The sequence below is a fragment of the Scyliorhinus canicula genome, chromosome 5 (assembly GCF_902713615.1).
Source record: "Scyliorhinus canicula chromosome 5, sScyCan1.1, whole genome shotgun sequence".
In the NCBI taxonomy this organism is placed as follows: domain Eukaryota; kingdom Metazoa; phylum Chordata; class Chondrichthyes; order Carcharhiniformes; family Scyliorhinidae; genus Scyliorhinus; species Scyliorhinus canicula.
This window is the reverse complement of record NC_052150.1, coordinates 132,785,159-132,807,230: the sequence shown is the minus strand read 5'-3', so window position 1 is coordinate 132,807,230 and position 22,072 is coordinate 132,785,159. Positions and strand designations below refer to the sequence as shown.

General features: G+C 47.6%; 1 protein-coding gene across 23 annotated transcripts in view; it reads right to left on the bottom strand.

Annotated features, from left to right (window-relative positions):
• The window catches only part of zgc:110045 (uncharacterized protein LOC664755 homolog), a 326,605-nt gene that overhangs the window by 154,867 nt on the left and 149,666 nt on the right, over nt 1-22,072 (bottom strand). For all 23 annotated transcript variants that reach the window (XM_038797701.1, XM_038797711.1, XM_038797696.1 and 20 more), the window contains one exon: nt 18,994-19,037. Coding sequence is in view for 14 of the 23 variants with exons in the window: in XM_038797696.1 (XP_038653624.1) it covers nt 18,994-19,037 (44 nt within the window). In the remaining 9 variants the exon portion in view is untranslated. The remainder of the gene's footprint in view (nt 1-18,993; nt 19,038-22,072) is intronic.

The window sequence follows — 22,072 nt, the reverse complement described above, 5'->3', positions numbered from 1 at the left end:
CACAAGGACAAAAGGATATATCCCAGGCTAAGAGATGCCAACCACCCATTTCCTGAGACCATCCTGAACTGATTGGGTATTTCTGAAACAAGGATGTTGATTGTCTCAACCCTCACAATCAATGTTTTCAAACAATAAACCAGGTTGTAGTTTATCAACCTAAGACCCAAGATCCCAAAGGGTCATCTGAACTCAAAACGTTAGCTCTTATCTCTCCCTGCAGATGCTGCCAGACCTGCTGGAATTTTCCAGCATTTCCTCTTTTGGTTTCAGATTCCAGCATCCGCAGTAATTTGCTTTTATTATTTTATGGAAAGCTGTAACCGTCCCAATGTGGAACGGCAAAATCCGGAAACACCATCATCTGGATTTGCTTTTTAGCTGAGGGGTCATAATGATAGCTTTTGGAGTTGCAGGTTCTCTCTCCTCCAAGGTAGCAGTGGTGACTGTGGAGAGGAAACTACCTAGCATGGAGGCTTTGGCCATTGGATCAATGGCGCCAAACAACAAAGTGTGGCAGTTGAGTCCAAAGTGCTCCTTAACTTCAGAAAATACTTGAAACATTGAATGCCGAGTGAGTCCAGGATGTTTGTCCGGGAGGTGGCGGCATAGTCATATGGTAATCGACTAGTAATCCAGAGATTCGAGGTAGTGCTCTGGGGACCCAAGTGCATTTGACACTATGGCAGATGATGACATTTAATTTAAATTTTTAAAAATCTGGAAGTAAAAGTCGAATGATAACCATGAAAGCATTGTCAACTGTCATAAAAAACCCACCAATGTCTTTTAGGGAATGAAATCTGCCATCCACCTGATCTAGTCCGCATGTGACTTCAGATCCACAGAAATATGGTTGACCTTTAACTGACCTCTGAAATAACTGAACAAGACACTCAGTTCAAGGGTAATTATGGATGGCAACAAAGCTGGCCCAGCCAGTGACTTCCACATCCCATTAATGCTATTAAAAATGCACTTGGTGAGGGAACTCGGGGGAACTTAGGGTAACAGCACAAAGGGAGGGGAGAAGGCGGAAGATCCCCCCCCCCCCCCCCCCAACTCACAAGGCAGACACAGCAGAAAGCACAAAGGAAAGAAGGGGAGGGGGAAAGGGGAGAGCAGAAGCCAGGGGACAATACACCCTGAACGAAAAGGGAAGATACCCGGGGGGGGGGGGGGGGGGGGGGGGGAGGAGGACTGCGCACCAAGACGGAAGAGAACAAGATGTATAGTGGAAGATGCATATAAGAACCACACATACTGTAAACATTAAACATAATGCGCAATTGTGTAAAAACTGAAAATACCAATTAAAATATATTTTTAAAAAACAATGCCCTTGAGTCCAGCAAGTGTAATTCAGTAACTGACTGAGTGCAGGAAAAACTGGAAGGTCATGTGGCTGAGTGAGTAACAGCCTCAAACTTTGCTATATTTGTAACCTCAAGCTGAAGAGGAGCTTGCGTGTGTGTGGGCACACATACATGATAACTGCAAACGTCTTCAAATGGATTTGCAGGCCTTAAAGAAAAGTATTGAAGATGTTGAAGGTGCTCAATTTTCTTCTGGCCCCTCTCCGTCGGTCCATATTTGCAAATAAATGGATTTGAAAACAAGTACTTTTGGGTCTTAACACTAGTTTTCGTATGTTTTATGGCTTAGTCACATACTTACATCAAGTTCATATACTTGTGCTTAGGCATTCTAATTTAGAATTTAATCTATAACAGAGAAAATTCTGAAATCTGTAAATATCTTGGTCCATCGATTTCCAGCCTAGGGAGGTTACAGTGCATCGTCATGGTGACCATAGAATGATTTTATTGTAAAACCCACCTGATTCCTTTCTGTCTATATCTGGTCTGGTCTGTACATGACTTCAGACATGACGAACTCTGAAATAACCTCTGAAATGGCCCAGCAAGCAATATATTCGTATTCAAGAAGTCGCTCAACACCATCTTCTTAAGGACAAATAGAGATCGGCAAGAAATGCTGGCCTTGCCAGCAACAACCAACAACAATATATATTCATACAGCATCTTTAACATAATAAACAACCCAAGGTTAGATTGGATAACTAAGGGCAGCACGGCGGTGCAGTGGTTAGTACTGCTGCCTCACGGATGTCCGGGGTTCAAACCCGGCCCCGGGTCACTGTTCGTGTGGAGTTTGCACATTCTCCCCGTGTCTGTGTGGGTCTCAGCGTCACAACCCAAAGATGTGCAGGGATGGCGGATTGGCCGTGCTAAATTACCCCTCAATTGGAAAAATTAATAAAAAAGATTGGGTAACCAAAAGCTTGGACCAAGAGAAATGCTTAAAGGGGTGTTTTAAAGAAGGAAAGTGAGGAAGAGAGAAGGTGAAGTGCAGGTAGGATATTCCAGAGCTAGAAGTATAGGAGTGCAGGTATCTCTGAGAGCTGTGGATCGGAAGGTGTTTACAGAGATAGAGAGGGGTGAGCCTATGGACAGATTTGAAACCAAGGATAAGAACTGTTGCTTGATTGAAGCCAATGTGGGTCAGCGAGCACAAAGGTGATCGGGGAACATGACTTGGTACAGATAAAGACACAGGCAACTGATGGCCTTATGTCTAAAGAGAGTAGAACGTGGGATACCAACCTGGAGGGTATTGAAATAGTCTAGAGGTAACAAAGGTCAGAATGTGGATTTCAGAAGCAGATGTTATGAGGTGAGGTGAAGTCAGGTGATATTACTGAGGTAGAAATAGAACAGTCATCCACATCCAATGAATGAAAAAAAAATTGGTGCACAATTTTCCACTCCTGCCTGTGGATGAATCATGGCAAGCGAAGACACTAAATTTGGTGTGATGGAGAAAAAGTCTGTTTCCTACCGACAACAAATTAGTTTGTAATTTTGTTCTCCCAAATTTGATGGTGGGTTAAATGTTGGTCGAGCTTCCTGCTAATTTATGTTGGGAACCACATTTGCATTAATTTTCATCTCATGAATACTAATTAAAAGGCCAACTCACCGGAATTACATTCCCCTTCCAAATTAATTGCCCTATCAACAGATAATTAGAACAGCCTGTTTCCCGACTATATACAAGTGGCGTGCACCTGATGAGCTTCAGTACATCAACAATTTTGTGGTAGATAGATGCTGCTTCCACCCAACTTTTAAGAGCTTTGCTGTGTGATTTTGGGTGCCTGTGTTACAGGCTGGGCATGGGAGGCAAACAGCATGGAGGAGAGAGGTGGAGGCAGGACTGGTGTATGTGGTACACGGGAGGGCAGAAAGAAGCAGAGGCAAGACAAAGGGGTGGTCAAGGAACAGAGTGGGGTCATGAAAGACGGTCCTGTGCCAAGCCTTTTAAGACTATCCATGGAAGAGTCTGAGATAGCCCTGTGGCTATCTCATGATGTCAGGGACGTACTGAAGCGACTATCCGGGACTGAGGCCACGTTGACAGTGGAAGAGACTGTTTTGGGTATGCAATGTTCAGACCAAGGGCAAGTCAAGGGCTGGAAACTGCATTCCTGACTTGGATATAGAGGGAGACTATTCTACGAGAACTACCAATGATTGTTCAATTGTTTGCATTCACAGGTACAATGAGAAGTGGAGAATGCAGGCTGCAGGCAATGCCACCCTCTTGATAGCTTTCATTAGAATGAGGAGTAGGGCCCATTGCCACTTGGCACAGCTAAGGGAAACTATCACCCTGAGGAACAAAATCCAGCCGGGCCTCAGGAATACCTAGTTACCGGCAAGGAGGGGCCAAATAAATGAAGATATTTTATGTTATCACAAATGATATCACTTGTCTAAGGCTGTGGTAGCTCACGTTCGCCACATTCTCTGTGAGGAACCTGGAGGGTATCCAATGCCAAGATCACAGCCGCACTGAACATTTTCACCAGTGAGTGCTTCCAGAGTTCCACTGGGGACCTTTGCAGAACCTCAAAATCAGAGACAAACAAATGCACAAGGGAGTAACAGATGCCCTTTTCAATAAAGCTCACCATAGCATGAAGTTCTGCAGGGATAAAGTAAGCCAGGCTGCCAGAGCTGTGGGATTTGCTGCAATTGCAGGCTTTCCGCAAAGTACATAGTGACATCGATTGCACAACTATAGCCTTCACAGCTCCATGGTAGCAGCCTGTGAGAGTTATTAATAAAAAACAATTTCACTCTCTGAACATTCAGCTAATTTGTGGTCACAGAGAGCAGACTGTGTATATTTGTGTTAGGTACCCAGGGACCTCTTACGACTCATACATTTTGAGTCACTCCCAGGTGCCAGAGACATTTGAGGGAGCTCAACACTTAAAGATTTTTTTTTTTTTAAATAATTTTTATTGAATTTTTCAAAATACAAACATTTTAACCCCCCCTACATTTACATTTAAATTATAACAAAACAAAGTCAAACCCCCCTACTTAACAAGAAAGAGAAAAAGAATCCCCCCCCCCCCCCTACCCGCGCATCCCCCCCCCCCCCCCCCCCCCCCCCCCGCCGGCGAACCGACAGTCAGACCAACTTATCATTTCTAGCAGCGTCCTCGGGCAGGCCTTGCCCGTGCCACCGCCGCTACCGTACTTCCTTCGTCGTTTTCCCCCCTCCCCCCCCCCCCCCCCTCCCCCCCTCCCGCCCTCCCCTCCCCTCCCGGGTTGCTGCTGTCATGGCCTCAGTTTCTATCTCTGATCCAAGAGGTCTAGGAAGGGTTGCCATCGCCTGGAAAACCCCTGCACCGACCCTCTCAGGGCGAATTTGATCCTTTCCAATTGGATAAAGTTTGCCATGTCGTTTAACCAGGTGTTAACACTCGGAGGCCTTTCGTCCCTCCACTGAATCAGGATCCTCCTCCGAGCCACCAAGGACGCAAAGGCTAATATTCCAGCCTCCCTCGCCTCCTGTACCCCCGGTTCCACCCCCACCCCGAAGATCGCAAGTCCCCATCCTGGCTTGACCCTGGACCCCACCACTCTCGACACCGTCCCTGCCACCCCCTTCCAGAACTCCTCCAGTGCCGGACATGCCCAAAACATATGTGCATGATTCGCAGGGCTTCCCGAACATCTAATACACCTGTCTTCACCCCCGAAAAACCGACTCATCCTTGTCCCCGTCATGTGGGCTCTATGCAGTACCTTAAATTGAATGAGACTTAGTCGCGCACATGACGACGACGAGTTAACCCTCTCCAGGGCGTCTGCCCATGTCCCGTCCTCTATCTGTTCCCCCAGCTCTAACTCCCACTTATCTTTCAGCTCCTCTACTGGTACCTCCTCCACCTCCTGCATAATCTTATAGATGTCCGAGATCTTCCCCTCCCCGACCCAGACCCCTGATAGCACCCTCTCACTCACCCCCCTGTCGGGGAGCGCGGGGAACCCCGCTACCTGTCGTCTGGCAAATGCCTTCACTTGGAGGTACCTGAACGTGTTCCCCGGGGGGAGCCCAAATTTCTCCTCCAGCTCTCCCAGGCTCGCAAACCTCCCCTCTATAAACAAGTCCCTCAGTTGTCTAATACCCGCCCTCTGCCAGCTCTGGAATCCCCCTCCTGTGTTTCCCGGCGCAAATCTGTGGTTCCCTCTTAGTGGTGCCCCTATCAGACCTCCCACTTCCCCCCTGTGTCGCCTCCACTGCCCCCAGATCTTGAGGGTGGCCGCCACCACCGGGCTCGTGGTATACCTCGTGGGAGGGAGCGGCCATGGTGCCGTTACCAGTGCCCCTAAGCTTATGTTGCCGCAGGACGCCCTCTCCATGCGCTTCCAGGCTGCCCCCTCCCCTTCCATCATCCACTTTCGTACCATCGATGTATTTGCCGCCCAGTAATATCCGGAAAGGTTGGGTAACGCCAGCCCTCCACTATCCCTACTCCGCTCCAAAAAGACCCTTCTAACTCTCGGGGTGCCATGTGCCCACACATACCCCATGATACTACTCGTTACCTTCTTGAAAAAGGCCCTGGGGAGGAAGATGGGCAGACACTGGAACAAAAACAAGAACCTCGGGAGGACCGTCATTTTAACTGACTGCACCCTCCCTGCTAGCGACAGCGGCACCATGTCCCACCTCTTAAACTCCTCCTCCATCTGCTCCACCAGTCTGGAAAAGTTCAACTTGTGTAGGGTCCCCCAGTTCTTTGCCACCTGCACCCCCAAATACCTAAAACTTTTAACTGCTCTTTTGAAGGGGAGCCTCCCAATTCCCTCCCCTTGGTCTCCCGGGTGTATTACAAAGACCTCACTTTTCCCCAGATTTAATTTATATCCCGAAAAGTCCCCGAACTCCGCTAGTATCCCCATTACCTCCGGCATTCCCCCCTCCGGGTCTGCCACATACAACAACAAATCATCCGCATAGAGCGAGACCCGATGTTCCTCCCCTCCCCTTGTCAGTCCTCTCCACCCCCCTGAACCCCTCAGTGCCATCGCCAACGGCTCAATCGCTAATGCAAAGAGTAAGGGAGATAGGGGACATCCCTGCCTAGTACCTCGATGGAGCCCAAATATTCTGACCTCCTCCCGTTTGTTACCACACTTGCCATCGGAGCTGAATAGAGCAGTTTTACCCACTTGATAAATCCCTCCCCAAACCCAAACCTTTCCAACGTCTCCCACAAGTATTCCCACTCCACCCTGTCAAATGCCTTCTCCGCGTCCAGCGCTACCACTATCTCCGCCTCCCCTTCCACTGCTGGCATCATAATCACATTTAACAATCTCCGAACATTTGTGTTAAGTTGGCGTCCCTTCACGAACCCCGTCTGGTCTTCATGGACTACCCCTGGCACACAGTCCTCTATCCTGGTTGCCAGGACCTTTGCTAACAGCTTGGCATCTACATTTAAGAGGGAGATAGGCCTGTAGGACCCGCACTGGACCGGGTCCTTGTCCCGCTTCAAAATCAAGGAGATCAGGGCCTGCGACATTGTTGGAGGCAGAACCCCCCCCTCGCGCGCCTCATTGAAGGCTCGCACCAGCACTGGACCCACCAAGTCCACAAATTTCCTGTAAAACTCCACCGGGAACCCATCCGGCCCCGGCGCCTTCCCCGCCTGCATCTGGCCTATCCCTTTAATTAGCTCCTGCAGCTCTATCGGCGCCCCCAACCCTTCCACCAGCTCCTCCTGTACCTTTGGGAACCCCAATTTGTCGAGAAAGTTCTTCATTCCCCCTCTCCTCTTCGGCGGTTCAGACCTATACAATTCCCTATAGAAGTCCCTAAAGACCCTATTCACCTCTTGCCCCTTCTGCACTACATCCCCACCCCTCTCTCTCACTCCCCCAATCTCTCTGGCTGCATCTCGCTTACGAAGCTGGTGTGCCAGCTTCCTGCTCGCCTTTTCCCCGTACTCATACGCCGCACCCTGCGCCCTTCTCCACTGCATTTCCGCCTTCCTAGTGGTCAGTAGGTCGAACCTGGCCTGCAAGCTACGCCGCTCCCCTAATAGCCCCTCCTCTGGCGCCGCCGCATATTTCCTATCTACTTCTAGGAGCTCCCCCACCAGCCTCTCCCTTTCCTGCCTCTCCTTCCTCTCTCTGTGTGCCCTTATGGAGATCAGCTCTCCTCTAATCACTGCTTTCAAGGCCTCCCAGACCGTCCCCACCTGCACCTCACCTGTGTCATTCGTACCCAGATAGTTCTCAATGCCCGTTCTCACCCTTCTGCACACCTCTTCGTCCGCCAACAGCCCTACATCCAGGCGCCACAACGGGCGTTGGTCCCGCGCCTCCCCCATGTCCACGTCCACCCAATGTGGTGCATGGTCCGATATCGCAATGGCCGAGTACTCCGTGTCCTGCACTCTCGGTATCAGCCCCCTGTTCAATACGAAAAAATCGATCCTAGAGTACACTCTGTGGACGTGGGAGAAAAAAGAATACTCCCTCGCCCTAGGCCTACCAAATCTCCATGGGTCTACCCCTCCCATCTGCTCCATGAACCCCCTTAACACCTCTGCCGCTGCCGGCCTCCTATTCGTCCTGGAACTCGATCTATCCAGCCCAGGGTCTAACACCGTATTAAAGTCCCCTCCCATGATCAGGCCCCCTGCCTCCAGTCCCGGGATGAGGCCCAGCAGGCGCCTCATAAAACCCGCGTCGTCCCAGTTCGGGGCATACACATTTACCAGTACCACACTCTCTCCCTGCAGCCTACCCCTCACCATCACGTACCTGCCCTCCTTGTCTGCCACCACCTCTGCCGCCACAAACGACACTCTCTTTCCCACCAAAATCGCCACCCCCCGGTTCTTGATATCCAAGCCTGAGTGGAACACCTGTCCCACCCACCCCCTTCTCAGGCGGACCTGATCTGCTACCCTCAAATGAGTCTCCTGCAGCATTGCTACATCAGCCTTCAGTCCCTTCAGGTGTGAGAAGACCCTTGATCTTTTGACCGGCCCATTCAGCCCCCTTACGTTCCACGTGATCAATCGGGTCGCAGAGCGACCCGTCCCTACTCCCTGTCGATTAGCCATGTCTTGTCCCTTGCTCGCCCCGGGTCATCCCTTCTTTTCTGACCCGCTTCCCATAGCGATGGCCCCCCCCCCCCCCCACCCCCCCCGGCTCTCCCCTTCTCGTCCCTGGTCTTTCTAGCAGCAACCCGGTGTCCCCCCCCAGTCCCCTCCCCTTCCCCCACTTAAAGATTTAACTCCTCAGTGTTAAGAGGTACGTCCTGAGGACATGTTTAATGATGGCCATTCATCAACTGCAGAATGTATCTGAGGAGAGATACAATGCTACATATTCAGTCACATGTTTCCTTATAGAGAAGACTATTGGTGTCTGAAAGTCTTTGGATCGTTCAGATGGGGCTCTCCAATATTTACCACAGCGTGTGTCCTGCTACATCGTTGTTTGCCGCACCCTGCAGAGCTGAGCATTACAAAGGGGGATATGTTTTCATAGGGACACATGGAGGAGATAGACATTGCCTTGGATGAGGAGATCATTGAAGTGGATTAATCTGAACTGGGCAAGGATTCAAATGGGGCACATGAGGATGCCATTACATTGGTATGACACAGCAGATCTGCCCGTGACAACCTCATAGTTTCAAGATTCCAAGAGGAATAATGTGAAGACAATTTGTTATGAGCACCATTCTCACCATGCTTCGATGCAAGGAGCACCAGAAAACCTCTATTATCATCTTCAACCTGTCAGGAAACGTCAACAACCTCACAATGAGCACACACCTCTGACACCCATTCCATTCTCGCAGATATTTCAAATGTCACCGAGTGGAACTGACTGTCATTATTCAGTGCCATGTATCGAGAGTGGAGACTAATAAAGGAATAACGTCCAGCCTTAAATGTGGAGAAAAAATTAAATTTCAGAGAGGTATGAAAGGCTATGGTGCTCAATGACGAATACTGTTTTAACAAAAATTTCACAGTCATAAAATAAATGCCATTGGGTGAAAAGACTCCAATGTTTGGTGAAACATACATGCACAAACTGCAGACCTCAGTGCAACAGTATCAGGATAATCACTTAACCTTGATGAAGAACTGTCATGAAATGAAATAATGTCTGCCTGATGACATGCGCCTTGTCCGGTCAACAATTTTATATCGCAAGTGTCTTGTTCATATCGCTGATATGAAACTAAAGGCCATTCACTGTGATGAGATTGAGTGAGACGTAATGGAACTGAGGGACGAGATAGGAGATAATTGTGGGGGAAGGTGCATTCTGTACCCTTAAACGAATGCAGGGCCTTGCATCAATTACCCACCTGAGACTTGAAGAGGGATATATGTATACAATGTATGATGAGAAAACATCAGTGCCGCCATTATGCATTCAAAACTTCTAATTTTCCTAACTCTACCGGTACATCTTGGTGCAACACTGACATCCACAGCAATGTTGGAGGCAACCTGCTGTGCCCTGTTGTCTAAGATGACTTTGGTAGGTATCCTCTGAAGGCCCAAAGCCAGAATAACCCGGGCCTGCTAAGAGTCTGTTGCTCTGGGGCAAGTGCAGCCTCCTCAGACTGATATGCTCGAGTTGATGGGGTCACAAGTAGATGAGATTTGGAATTGCAGGACATCTTTGGAGTGTCCTGGGTGGATGCCCCTGGGGTGTCTTGCTGGTGCTTTTCCCCCCTTTGGGTGCCTGAGGACCCCTCCCTGATTCCGTGAGGAGAAGGGGCACCTGGAGAAAGGACAAAACATTCTGTCCCCCTCCTGCCTATCCAGTCCTGGAACCATGGCCAACATGATAGTGTGGAGGTCAAAACACAAATCCACCAGATTCTGCTGGACCTGGGTCTCCAAGGCAGCTGCCACTCTTCCCATGGAAACTTTGATGCACATGGAGCCTTGACATCAGACAGAACATGGACAAGCTCTTCAGTTTCAGTCTGGTGATGGCCTCTGACAACTCTGCCTGATGTTCCCCTGCTTGTCTTTGCATCTTCACCATTTCTCTCAAGGGCGAAATGAGAAAGCTCATCATCAGAATTGGACTCTGCGGGGGTCTGGTCTCCAGCAGTTTTCCGAGTTTCAGAGACCTCAGCTGTCACTGCCTCCGCCTGCTGTAGACATGGGTCCATGAGGTAATCACCAGATTGTGACCATGAGCCGACTCTAGAACTAGGACCCACTGAGATGCAAGTATCTGTGCTGATGGAGGGTATAGGGGAACAATGCATCCTCTGCCATCTCATCTGAGGTGCTTTGGGAGTTGGAGATGATAAGGCCTTTCCTTGCATCTTCTTGTTGCTGGATGGAGTGATTGACTAGGCAGCTTCCTCCAATATAGGTCTCTCACAACCATTGCCCATATGTGACCAATGTATACTGGATGGACCCTCACTGGCTTGTTGGGTGAGGTTGATCTCCCTTTCCGCATTGGAGTCATCTCTGTCCTCACCACCGAGCTCTGCTGCTTGCTCCTTGTGAGAGGAGCATGCCCGAGTTCTAAGGTCCCCCCTCTGACCTTTACTCCCATTGTTTGTAGGCAATCTTGTCTTGCATAAAGACAGATGGATTGATTGTAAACACAATAGATGAAAGAGCATTTCAGAAGCATGCATATCTCTTACGTGTGTTAAACGCTCCCCAGAAAATGATTAAGACATAATTTTTGCAGGATCTTTTGTGAGTGAGATGGTCATCTTAAAGTGGCTGGCTGAAATGTAGTGCTGTGCCCATCTGCTGATAGTGTATGACATCCCTGTCAGACTGTCTGTTGCCCTTATGAGAGTGAGAGTTTGGAGTGAGTAGAAGTTTCACTGACCCTGGCACAGCATAATTAGCTGAAAAGGGTGTGAAAATCTACCCCTCTAACCAGCAGGAATAACGACAATTTTCCCACCCACGACAGGAATAGAAAATTCTACCCATGGAATCTGTTTCTATCATGATGATATGTCTTTTTTCTATATATTGTCATTAGGTGTTTTGTTGTGTGGTCAGGGTCAAAACAGAGGGTTTTGGGAATTGTCTTTTCTCCCACTATATGCTTCTCAAGTCTATAATTTCTCAAAACCATTACTCTTTAGTTACAACAAGTATTTAGACATTTGGACCTCTCCATGAGGTTGGACTTTTCCTCCTTCCAGATCTCTCTTACTTCTGTCATAGAATCATAGACTCCCTACAATGCAGACGGAGGCCATTTGGCCCATCGACAACCCCACCTAACCTTTTGGACACTACGGGCAATTTAGCATGGCCAATGCACCTAACCCGTACTGGCCTCCCCAAACAGATGCTGGAATGTGGCGACTGGGGGCTTTTCACAGTAACTTCATTGAAGCCTACTTGTGACAATCAGTAATTATTATTATTATGCGCCGGTGCATCAGCAGCCACTGACATCACCACCGGCGCATGCACGGTAGGGGGTTCTCTTCCGCCTCCGCCATGGTGGAGGCCATGTCGGTGGCGGAAGAAAAATAGTGCCCCCACGGCACTGGCCCGCCCGCCGATCGGTGGGCCCCGATCGTGGGCCAGGCCACCGTGGAGGCACCCCCCGGGGTCCGATCGCCTCACGCCCCCCCAGGACCCCGGGGGCCCGCTCGCGCCACCAATCCCGCCACCACCAGAGGTGGTTGAAACCACGTCGGCGGGATTGGCCTCTCAGTGGCGGGACTTTGGCCCATCACGGGCCAGAGAATCGCCGTGGGGGGCATGCCGATCGGTGTGGGGGGTCGGAGAATTTCACCCCTGATCTGAAATCACTATTATATCAGCATCATGTATGTTTCTGAACACTTTACTCAGTATTATGTTGTGCCTGAGTAGCACCAGCACCACCCACCTCCATATTCCTTCCTTTCTAAATATGCTATATTGTGCAATATTTAACTGTCTATCCTGTTCCTAATGTAGCCACGCTTTACCCAGAGGTGGGTTTTTTACGCAGAGGTGGGTTTTTTACGCAGAGGTGGGTTTTTTCAGAGGTGGGTTTTTTACGCAAAGAGTGGTGAGGCCGTGGAATGCCCTACCTGCAACAGTAGTGAACTCGCCAACATTGAGGGCATTTAAAAGTTTATTGGATAAGCATATGGATGATAAGGGCATAGTGTAGGTTAGATGGCCTTTAGTTTTTTTTTCCATGTCGGTGCAACATCGAGGGCCGAAGGGCCTGTACTGCGCTGTATCGTTCTATGTTCTATGTTCTATTTACTTATTCTTACACCATCTGGTTCCTCAGTACAAATTACTGTTTCCAGTTTCCCAGCTGCATTTCAGTTGCTGTGCACATCGCTGTATGTACAATTTAATTTGTCATTTTATTAATTGTTTTCCTCACAATAAAGCTGGTTATCAAGAACATCATATGCAAAAAATTAACGGTTTAAGTACAAGAGCAAATTCAATGTGGAAATAATACATGTCCATCATTTAAAAATCTTTTAACATTGTAGCTAACTGTATATATGTTTTACATCAGGATATACTTATGCCTAGAGAAACATGAGGTTCAAAAAGCACATGCCTATGTCTGTTTTCCATAGCTTTCTTTTCCTGGAACAGGTCGTCAGCTTTAAACCAAGCTGTATAACCTGAGGTGAACCACTCCGCATTAAGCATGGCTAAAGAGGCTAACTCTCTTATTGCCTGCCATAGATGAGTTGGAAGCATTTGTAGATGATCAACCTATTTGGCCAGGTTATGAATGCACTTTCCACAGCCATCAAGCCCTGGAATGGGTCCCAAACCTCGAGCTTCTAGCTTAGAGGTATGAATGCTACCCACTGTGCCAGAAGAGCTCCACCTCATTGTAGAAAACTTATCAGTGAATTATACATAAAATACACCCAAAGCTGCAGAATAATGCGTGACTTGACTCATCATGAAGTAGAACATAGAACATAGAACATTACAGCGCAGTATAGGCCCTTCAGCCCTCGATGTTGCACCGACCTGTGAAACCATCTGAAGCCTATCTGACCTACACTATTCCATTTTCATCCATATGTCTATCCAGTGACCACTTAAATGCCCTTAAAGTTAGTGAGTCTACTACTGTTGCAGGCAGGGCGTTCCACACCCCTACTACTCTCTGAGTAAAGAAACTGCCTCTGACATTTGTCCTATATCTACCACCCCTCAATTTAAAGCTATGCCCCCTCGTGTTGGTCATCACCATCCGAGGAAAAAGATTCTCACTGTCCACCCTATCTAACCCTCTGACTATCTTATATGTCTCTATTAAGTCACCTCTCAGCCTTCTCCTCTCTAACAAAAACAACCTCAAGTCCCTGATCCTTTCCTCGTAAGACCTTCCCTCCATACCAGGCAACATCCTAGTAAATCTCCTCTGAACCCTTTCCAAAGCTTCCTCATCCTTCCTATAATGTGGTGACCAGAACTGCACACAGTATTCCAGGAGCGGCCGCACCAGAGTTATGTAGAGCTGCAGCATGACCGCGTGGCTCCGAAACTCAATCCCCCTACTGATAAAGGCTAGCACAACATATGCCTTCTTAACAGCCCTATTAACCTGGGTGGCAACTTTCAGGGATTTATGTACCTGGATGCCGAGATCTCTCTGTTCATCTACACTACCAAGAATCTTGCCATTAGCCCAGTACTCTGCATTCCTGTTACTCTTTCCAAAGTGAACCACCTCACACTTTCCCGCATTAAACTCCATCTGCCACCTCTCAGCCCAGCTCTGCTGCTTATCTATGTCGCTCTGTATCCTATAACATCCTTCAGCACTATACACAACTCCACCGACCTTCGTGTCATCTGCAAATTTACTAACCCATCCTTCTACACCCTCTTCCAGGTCATTTATAAAAATGACAAACAGCAGTGGCCCCAAAACAGATCCTTGCGGTACACCACTAGTAACTGAACTCCAGGATGAACATTTGCCATCAACTACCACCCTCTGTCTTCTTTCAGCTAGCCAATTACTGATCCAAACCGCTAAATCACCTTCAATCCCATACTTCCTTATTTTCTGCAATAGACTACCGTGGGGAACCTTATCAAACGCCTTACTGAAATCCATATACACCACATCAACCGCTTTACCCTCATCCACCTGCTTGGTCACCTTCTCAAAAAACTCAATAAGGTTTGTGAGGCATGACCTACCCTTCACAAAACCGTGTTGACTATCGCTAATCAACTTGTTCTTTTCAAGATGAGTATAAACCCTATCTCTTATAACCTTTTCCAACATTTTACCCACAACCGAAGTAAGGCTCACAGGTCTATAATTACCAGGGTTGTCTCTACTCCCCTTCTTGAACAAGGGTACAACATTTGCTATCCTCCAGTCTTCCAGCACTATTCCTGTCGACAAAGACGACATAAAGATCAAGGACAAAGGCTCTGCAATCTCCTCCCTGGCTTCCCAGAGAATCCTAGGATAAATCCCATCTGGCCCAGGGGACTTATCTATTTTTACACTTTCCAAAATTGCTAACACCTCCTCCTTGTGAACCTCAATCCCATCTAGCCTGGTCGACTGTCCCTGAGTATTCTCCTCGACAACATTGTCTTTCCCCAGTGTAAACACTGACGAAAAATATCCATTTAACGCTTCTCCATCTCCTCTGATTCCACACACAACTTTCCACTACTATCCTTGATTGGCCCTAATCTTACTCTAGTCATTCTTTTGTTCCTGATATACCTATAGAAAGCCTTAGGGTTTTCCTTGATCCTATCCGCCAACAACTTTTCGTGTCCTCTCCTCGCTCTTCTTAACTCTCCCTTTAGGTCCTTCCTGGCTAACTTGTAACTCTCAAGTGCCCTACCTGAGCCTTCGTGTCTCATCCTAACATAAGCCTTCTTCTTCCTCTTGACAAGTGCTTCAACTTCCTTAGTAAACCACGGTTCCCTTGCTCGACAACCTCCTCCCTGCCTGACAGGTACATACTTATCAAGGACACGCAGTAGCTGTTCCTTGAAAAAGCTCCACATTTCGATTGTACCCATCCCCTGCAGTTTCCTTCCCCATCCTATACATCCTAAATCTTGCCGAATAGCGTCATAATTGCCTTTCCCCCAGCTATAATTCTTGCCTTGCGGTATATACCTATCCCTGCCCATCGCTAAAGTGAACATAACCGAATTGTGATCACTATCACCAAAATGCTCACCTATATCTAAATCTAACACCTGGCCGGGTTCATTACCCAGTACCAAATCCAATGTGGCATTGCCCTTTGTTGGCCTGTCTACATACTGTGCCAGAAAACCCTCCTGCACACAATGCACAAAAACTGACCCATCTATAGTACTCGAACTATAGTATTTCCAGTCAATATTTGGAAAGTTAAAGTCCCCCATAACAACTACCCTGTTACTCTCGCTCCTGTTGAGAATCATCTTTGCAATCCTTTCCTCTACATCTCTGGAACTATTCGGAGGTCTATAGACAACTCCCAACAAGGTGACCTCTCTTCTCCTGTTCCTAACCTCGGCCCATACTACCTCAGTAGACGAGTCCTCAAACGTCCTTTCTACCGCCGTAATACTTTCCTTGATTAACAATGCCACCCCCCCCCCCCCCCCCCCCACTTTTTTACCATCTTCTCTGTTCTTACAGAAACATCTAAATCCTGGAACCTGTAACAACCATTCCTGTCCCTGCTCTACCCATGTCTCTGAAATCGCCACAACATCGAGATCCCAGGTACCAACCCATGCTGCAAGCTCACCCACCTTATTCCGGATGCTCCTGGCGTTGAAGTAGACACACTTCAAACCAGCATCTTGCTTGCCGGTGCCCTCTTTCGAACTTTTAACCCTATCCCTGACCTCACTACTCTCAACATCCTGTACACTGGGACTACAATTTAGGTTCCCATCCCCCTGGTGAATTAGTTTAAACCCCCCCCGAAGAGCACTAGCAAATCTCGCCCCCAGGATATTGGTACCCCTCTGGTTCAGGTGAAGACCATCCTGTTTGTAGAGGTCCCACCTACCCCAGAATGAGCCCCAATTATCCAGGAAACCAAAACCCTCCCTCCTGCACCATCCCTAAAGCCATGTTTTCAACTCCTCTCTCTCTCTCTCTCCTTATTTCTCACTTCGCTAGCACGTAGGTCAGAGTTCCACAGGCTAGACAAACAATAACTTACAGTCGTATTACAAATAATTTTCCCACATAGTTAAATACAGACAGAATAAAATTGGGCACAATTTAGGGTCCTCGGGTTCCAATTTCAAATTCAAAATGAAATGCGACACAGGAATCCATAAATGCTGATGATGGGAGATTTTGAAGGCAGCAGGCAATAAAAATGTTGCCTCTGGGAACCCCATTTAATTAAGCACAGAAGACAAGCTCCTGAATATGGAGGGCCACAACTTAAAGTTCGGCAGCTCTGCCTTCAGAACATTGGAGAACAAGAATGTCCCTCAAGATGGAGGTAACCTTTAACAAATTTGCAGTTTGAAAACAAATGAGTTGCAAAGTCAGCATGGATTTACGAAAGGGAAATCACGCTTGACAAATCTACTGGAATTCTTAGAAGATGTAACAAGTAGAGTTGACCAGGGAGAATCGGTGGATGTGGTTTATTTAGGCTTTCAGAAGACTTTCGACAAGGTCTTTACATAGAAGGTTACTATGAAAAGATAAAACACATGGGATTACGAATAGTGTCTTTAGATGAATAGAAATCTGGTTAGCAGACAGGAAGCAAAAGGTTGGAATAAATGGGTCTTTTTCCAATTGGCAGGCAGTGACTAGTGGGGTACCGCAGGGATCTGTGCTAGGACCCCAACTGTTCACATTATATTTTCATGATTTGGACAAGAGAACTAAATGTATTCTCTCTAAATTTGCAGATGATGCAAAGTTGGATGGGAGGCTAAGCTGTGAGGAGGATGCAAAGATACTTCAGTAGGATTTGGACAGGCTGAGTGAGTGGGCATATGCATATGACACATGCAGTACAATGTGGATAAATCTGAGGTTATTCCGCTTTGGTAGCAAAAATAGGACGGCAGATTATTATTTAAATGAGTATAAATTGAGAGAGGTGGATACTCAGTGAGACCTTGGTGTCCTCATGCATCAGTCCCTGAAAGTAAGCGCGCAGGCAGTGAAGAAGGCAAATGGTATGTTGGCCTTCATAGCAAGAGAATTGGAGTATCAGAATAGGGATGTTTTACTGTAATTGTATGGAGCATTGGTAAGGCCACACCTGGAATATTGGGTGTAGTTTTGGTGTCCTCATCTGAGGGAGGATGTTCTTGCTGTAGAGCGAGTGCAGCAAAGGTTTACCAGGCTGATTCCTGGGATGGCGGGATTGTCATATGAGAAGAGACTAAGTCGGTTAGGGTTATATTCATTGGAGTTTAGAAGAGTGAGAGGGTATCTCAGAGAAACATGAAACTCTAAAAGGATTACAGAGGGTAGATTCAGAAAGAATGTTCCAGATGGTGGGCAAGATAAGGCCAACCTTGTTGCAAGCCTCTGAGAGTCTAAATAAACCACATCCACCGGTTCTCACTGGTCAACTCTACTAGTTACATCTTCAAAGAATTCTAGTAGATTTGTCAAGGATGATTTCCTTTTTGGAAATCCATGATCATAATGAATGGTGGAGCAGGCCCAAAGGACAAATGGCCCCCTCCTGCTACTATTTTCTATGTATGTTTCTGTGCACGTTAAGAAGTGGCTACAACTGCCAGACTGTAATTGCGGAGGGGGCACCTCTTGCCACAGCTGTGCCCCTCCAGTAATCGCAGCTGTTGAGGTGTGGGGGGATTAAATTGAACAAAGTATTGATGGCCCCCTAGTCAGCCCCAAGAACACTATCTCCATCCATCCATCGTCTGAGCTTTGGCCTCAGTGAGGGCCACCAGATGGCTTCTAATCAGCATCCTCGATGGGCAATTTAATTGGCCTAATCATCTCAATGTGTCACCGATTCAGCCTCCCTCAAAATAGCCCAGAAGAGGCACCTGGCAGCAGATAGCACACCAGCTGGGATATTGCCTGTCTTCAGTCCTGACTCCGCATCTCGATGAAAATTCTGCAGATTCTGTGCAAAACTGATGTCAGTTAGTTTTCCCAATCGTTAATTGGCCCAAATAAATTACAACTGTCTTACCTACAGACGGACTTTAATGTTATTATTATAGAATTTACAGTGCAGAAGGAGGCCACTCGGCCCATCGAGTCAGCACCGGCCCTTGGAAAGAGCACCCTACCCAAGCCCACACCTCCACCCCATCCCCGTAACCCCACCCAACATTAATGGCAATTTTGGACACTAAGGGCAATTTATCATGGCCAATCCACCTAACCTGCACATCTTTGGACTGTGGGAGGAAACCGGAGCACCCGGAGGAAACCCACGCAGACACAGAGAGAACGTGCAGACTCCGCACAGACAGTGACCCAAGCCGGGAATCGAACCTGGGACCCTGGAGCTGTGAAGCCACAGTGCTAACCACTGTGCCATCGTGCCGCCCCTATACAAATTACATGGAGGTATGTTTACTGTGGAAGAAATCTTTATGTAGTATGGTTTAAATTGTTGCAAGATAATCGAAACACAACTTACAATAGCTGCACTTCAGTCGTTGTATCTTGTCGTGTCTCTTGCTCCTGAAATATAGGACATAAAATTGGTAAATGCATCAATATTGAAATACTGAAAAGACAAATCCAATCCAATGCATCTTTTAGCTTTAATTTGAAAAAGGAAGATAAGTTTTCAGTCCTAGAAACTACGGCTGCAATCTACCAGCCTCGCCGTGTCTCGGGGTCTCTCATGAGATTTAACGCCTTGTTACGCCTTGTGAGACCTAACAAGATCTTGTGAGGCATCGCAATCTGTATCCCACCCACAATGGGTGGGCAGGATACAGATTTGCATATTCAAGTGTGCAGTCAAGCTCACTTTTTGGTGTTGATTTTTTAAAATAAATTTAAATTACCCAATTAATTTTTCCAATTAAGGGTCAATTTAGTGTGGCCAATCCACCTACCCTGCACATCTTTGGGTTGTGGGGGCGAAACCCATGCAAACACAGAGAGAATGTGCAAACTTCACATGGACAGTGGCCCAGAGCCGGGATCGAACCTGGGACCTTGGCGCCGTGAGGCAGCAGGGCTAACAGTCTCACTTGAATATGTTTGCGCCAGAGTTACCTAAGGCATGGTATCTAATGCCTTGTAGAACCCAATCAAGTGCTGTTTACTGGTCTCCATCAATGTGCACTTGACGTAATGGCAGTTGGGGGGGATCTCCCAGGTGCTCGGGGGGGCCCCTGGGTAGTTGGGCTCTGGGCAGGGTGGTACTCTGGCACCCCTGAAGCCACCTGGACACTACACTGGCCCCTGCCACCCAGGCACCCTAGCAATGCCTCATGGCAGTGGCTGGCAGGGACACTACCAGAGTGCCAAGCTGGAAGTGCCTGGGTGGCATCTTGCCCACATCATGGATTGTGTCCTTATGAGGTGGGGTGTTTGGGCGGGGGGCGGGGGGGGGGGGGGGGGGGGGGGGGTTCAAGGACCCCATCATTGGTAGGGTGGTTTATGGGTTGGGATCCGGAGGCTGCGGTGGGGGAGGTTCAGAGAATGGGGTGCCATTCCTGCACTGGCGACCGAATCCTGTTCGTGCAGGAAATGGGACTAAACGCAGACCCGGCAGGCCATTCCTCGCCGAGACCCAGAAATGAAGCAGAGTCCCATTTAATAGTGGGGTCAATCTCAGTGCTGCCAAACACCTGGCATGGGACTGTGTTTCATTTTCATTCAACCGCCCTATACATCTTGAATGCTGATATGGCGGCATAATGTTGAAAGGACCAGCTGAGGATAAACATTTGAAAATACCATCATATGGCCATTCAGCAAAAAATATCCAGCTTCTTTTGACCCGAAGCTGTACAAATCAAGAGATGCCAGGTTTCATCCCTTTAATCTCCGGTCTGCACTGAGATTGTTGATTGCAATGGATGGAGGGAGCAGAATTGGCTGCAGTGTCCCAGCACTAAGGAGGTGTGAAATAAACAGGATTCCCATTCCAATCCTAATTGCTATCCAGTGACACTGTTTGAGGTGCACCTGTGGAAAATAGGTGAATAATTGAACTTGGTTGAGTTGAAATGCCTTGGTTGGTCAAATAGCTTGTCAATGGCCAATGGTCACAAAAAGCAATGTTTTTCACCATTATTTCAGTACAGTAAACTTTGTTTTGCCTTCTTAATGGCATTTGTGTTGCTAGTCATACTGGATGCTAATATGTTGAGGGCATTAAATGAGAGTGCACATCGGACATATCTACCAGATGTGTAAAAAGTAGGCAGACCATATGACATTGTTACAACACCCCGGGTGAATGTGTGGTCAACTTCAGCCCCACAGGCCCCAAAGTCCCAACAAAAGTGAATGAACTAATAATGTATAAGGTTTCTGAGATCTTTGATTGCTCCAATGACGTAACGGCACTAGATTTGTAAGTGGAACACAACAACTGTTACTTATAACAAAAAATAGAGATAAGACATGCATACATTAAAATAGAATAACTGGGGCAGCATGGTAGCTCAGTGGTTAGCACTGCTGTCTCACGGCGCCGAGGTCCCAGGTTCGATCCCAGCCCTGGGTCACTGTCCATGTGGAGTTTGCACATTCTCCCCGTGTTTCGCCCCCACAACCCAAAGATGTGCAGGGTAGGTGGATTGGCCACGCTAAATTTCCCTTTAATTGGAAAAAATGAATTGGGCACTCTAAATTTAAAAAAAATATAGAATAATGGCCAGCTAACCTACTACTTCCTCCTTCTACTGTCCAACCTTCTTCATAAACACGCACAAAACATACATACGCTGAGGGAGGGGGGCGGGAATAAAAGACGATTAAGGTGAGATGGAAGATGAGTGTCCTTGCTTCGGATGTTAAAGTTGCTTTTTCAGCTGCCTGTCCTTCCAGGAGGCAGAGTGATTGAGAACCACCGGTTGGATGGCTAACGAGAATCTTCTGGCTGGAACATTCAGTCCAAATTCCCAGACTGTGGGATTCCTTCTGGGCAATCATTTTAACTCTTAATAACCCGAGCCTGCACTCGAAGGATCCACCTCAGGTCTGTTTAATTCTAACCTGTTTCCAACTCCACCAAAATGAACAACAGCCTTTCTGAGGATATGACAGGAAGGGTTTTTTCACAACTGACCCTGCTTGCAGCTAGTGGCTGGATTGAATCCTTAAGATTTCTTGTCTCCCCTCTAATGTGTTGGGTATGCTGGATCTGCGAGGACTGCGTTTACTGTAGCAGTGAGAGAGACAGGCTTCCAACACTCTTAACAATTAAACATACTTTAACTGTGGGTTAACACTATGCTGAGTTGACTGGAGACCTGAGGCTAACCTGACCAGACTATCTTACTACCACATGGTGGATGTTCTAATTGTTGCTCACAAGCTCTGACTGTCTCAGAGGCTGCATCCCCAAGAGAGTGGGAAAACTAGTGCCCTCTGGCTTTATAGTGGCCGTGTCCTGTCTGGTGATTGGCTGCTGTATTCTGTGTGTTCATTGGTCATCCTGTGTGTCAATCAATGCCTGACTGTGCACCATCATATACTGTGTGTATATTATGACACCCTCAAACCCAGCTCTCAGCTTGGATCTTATGTTT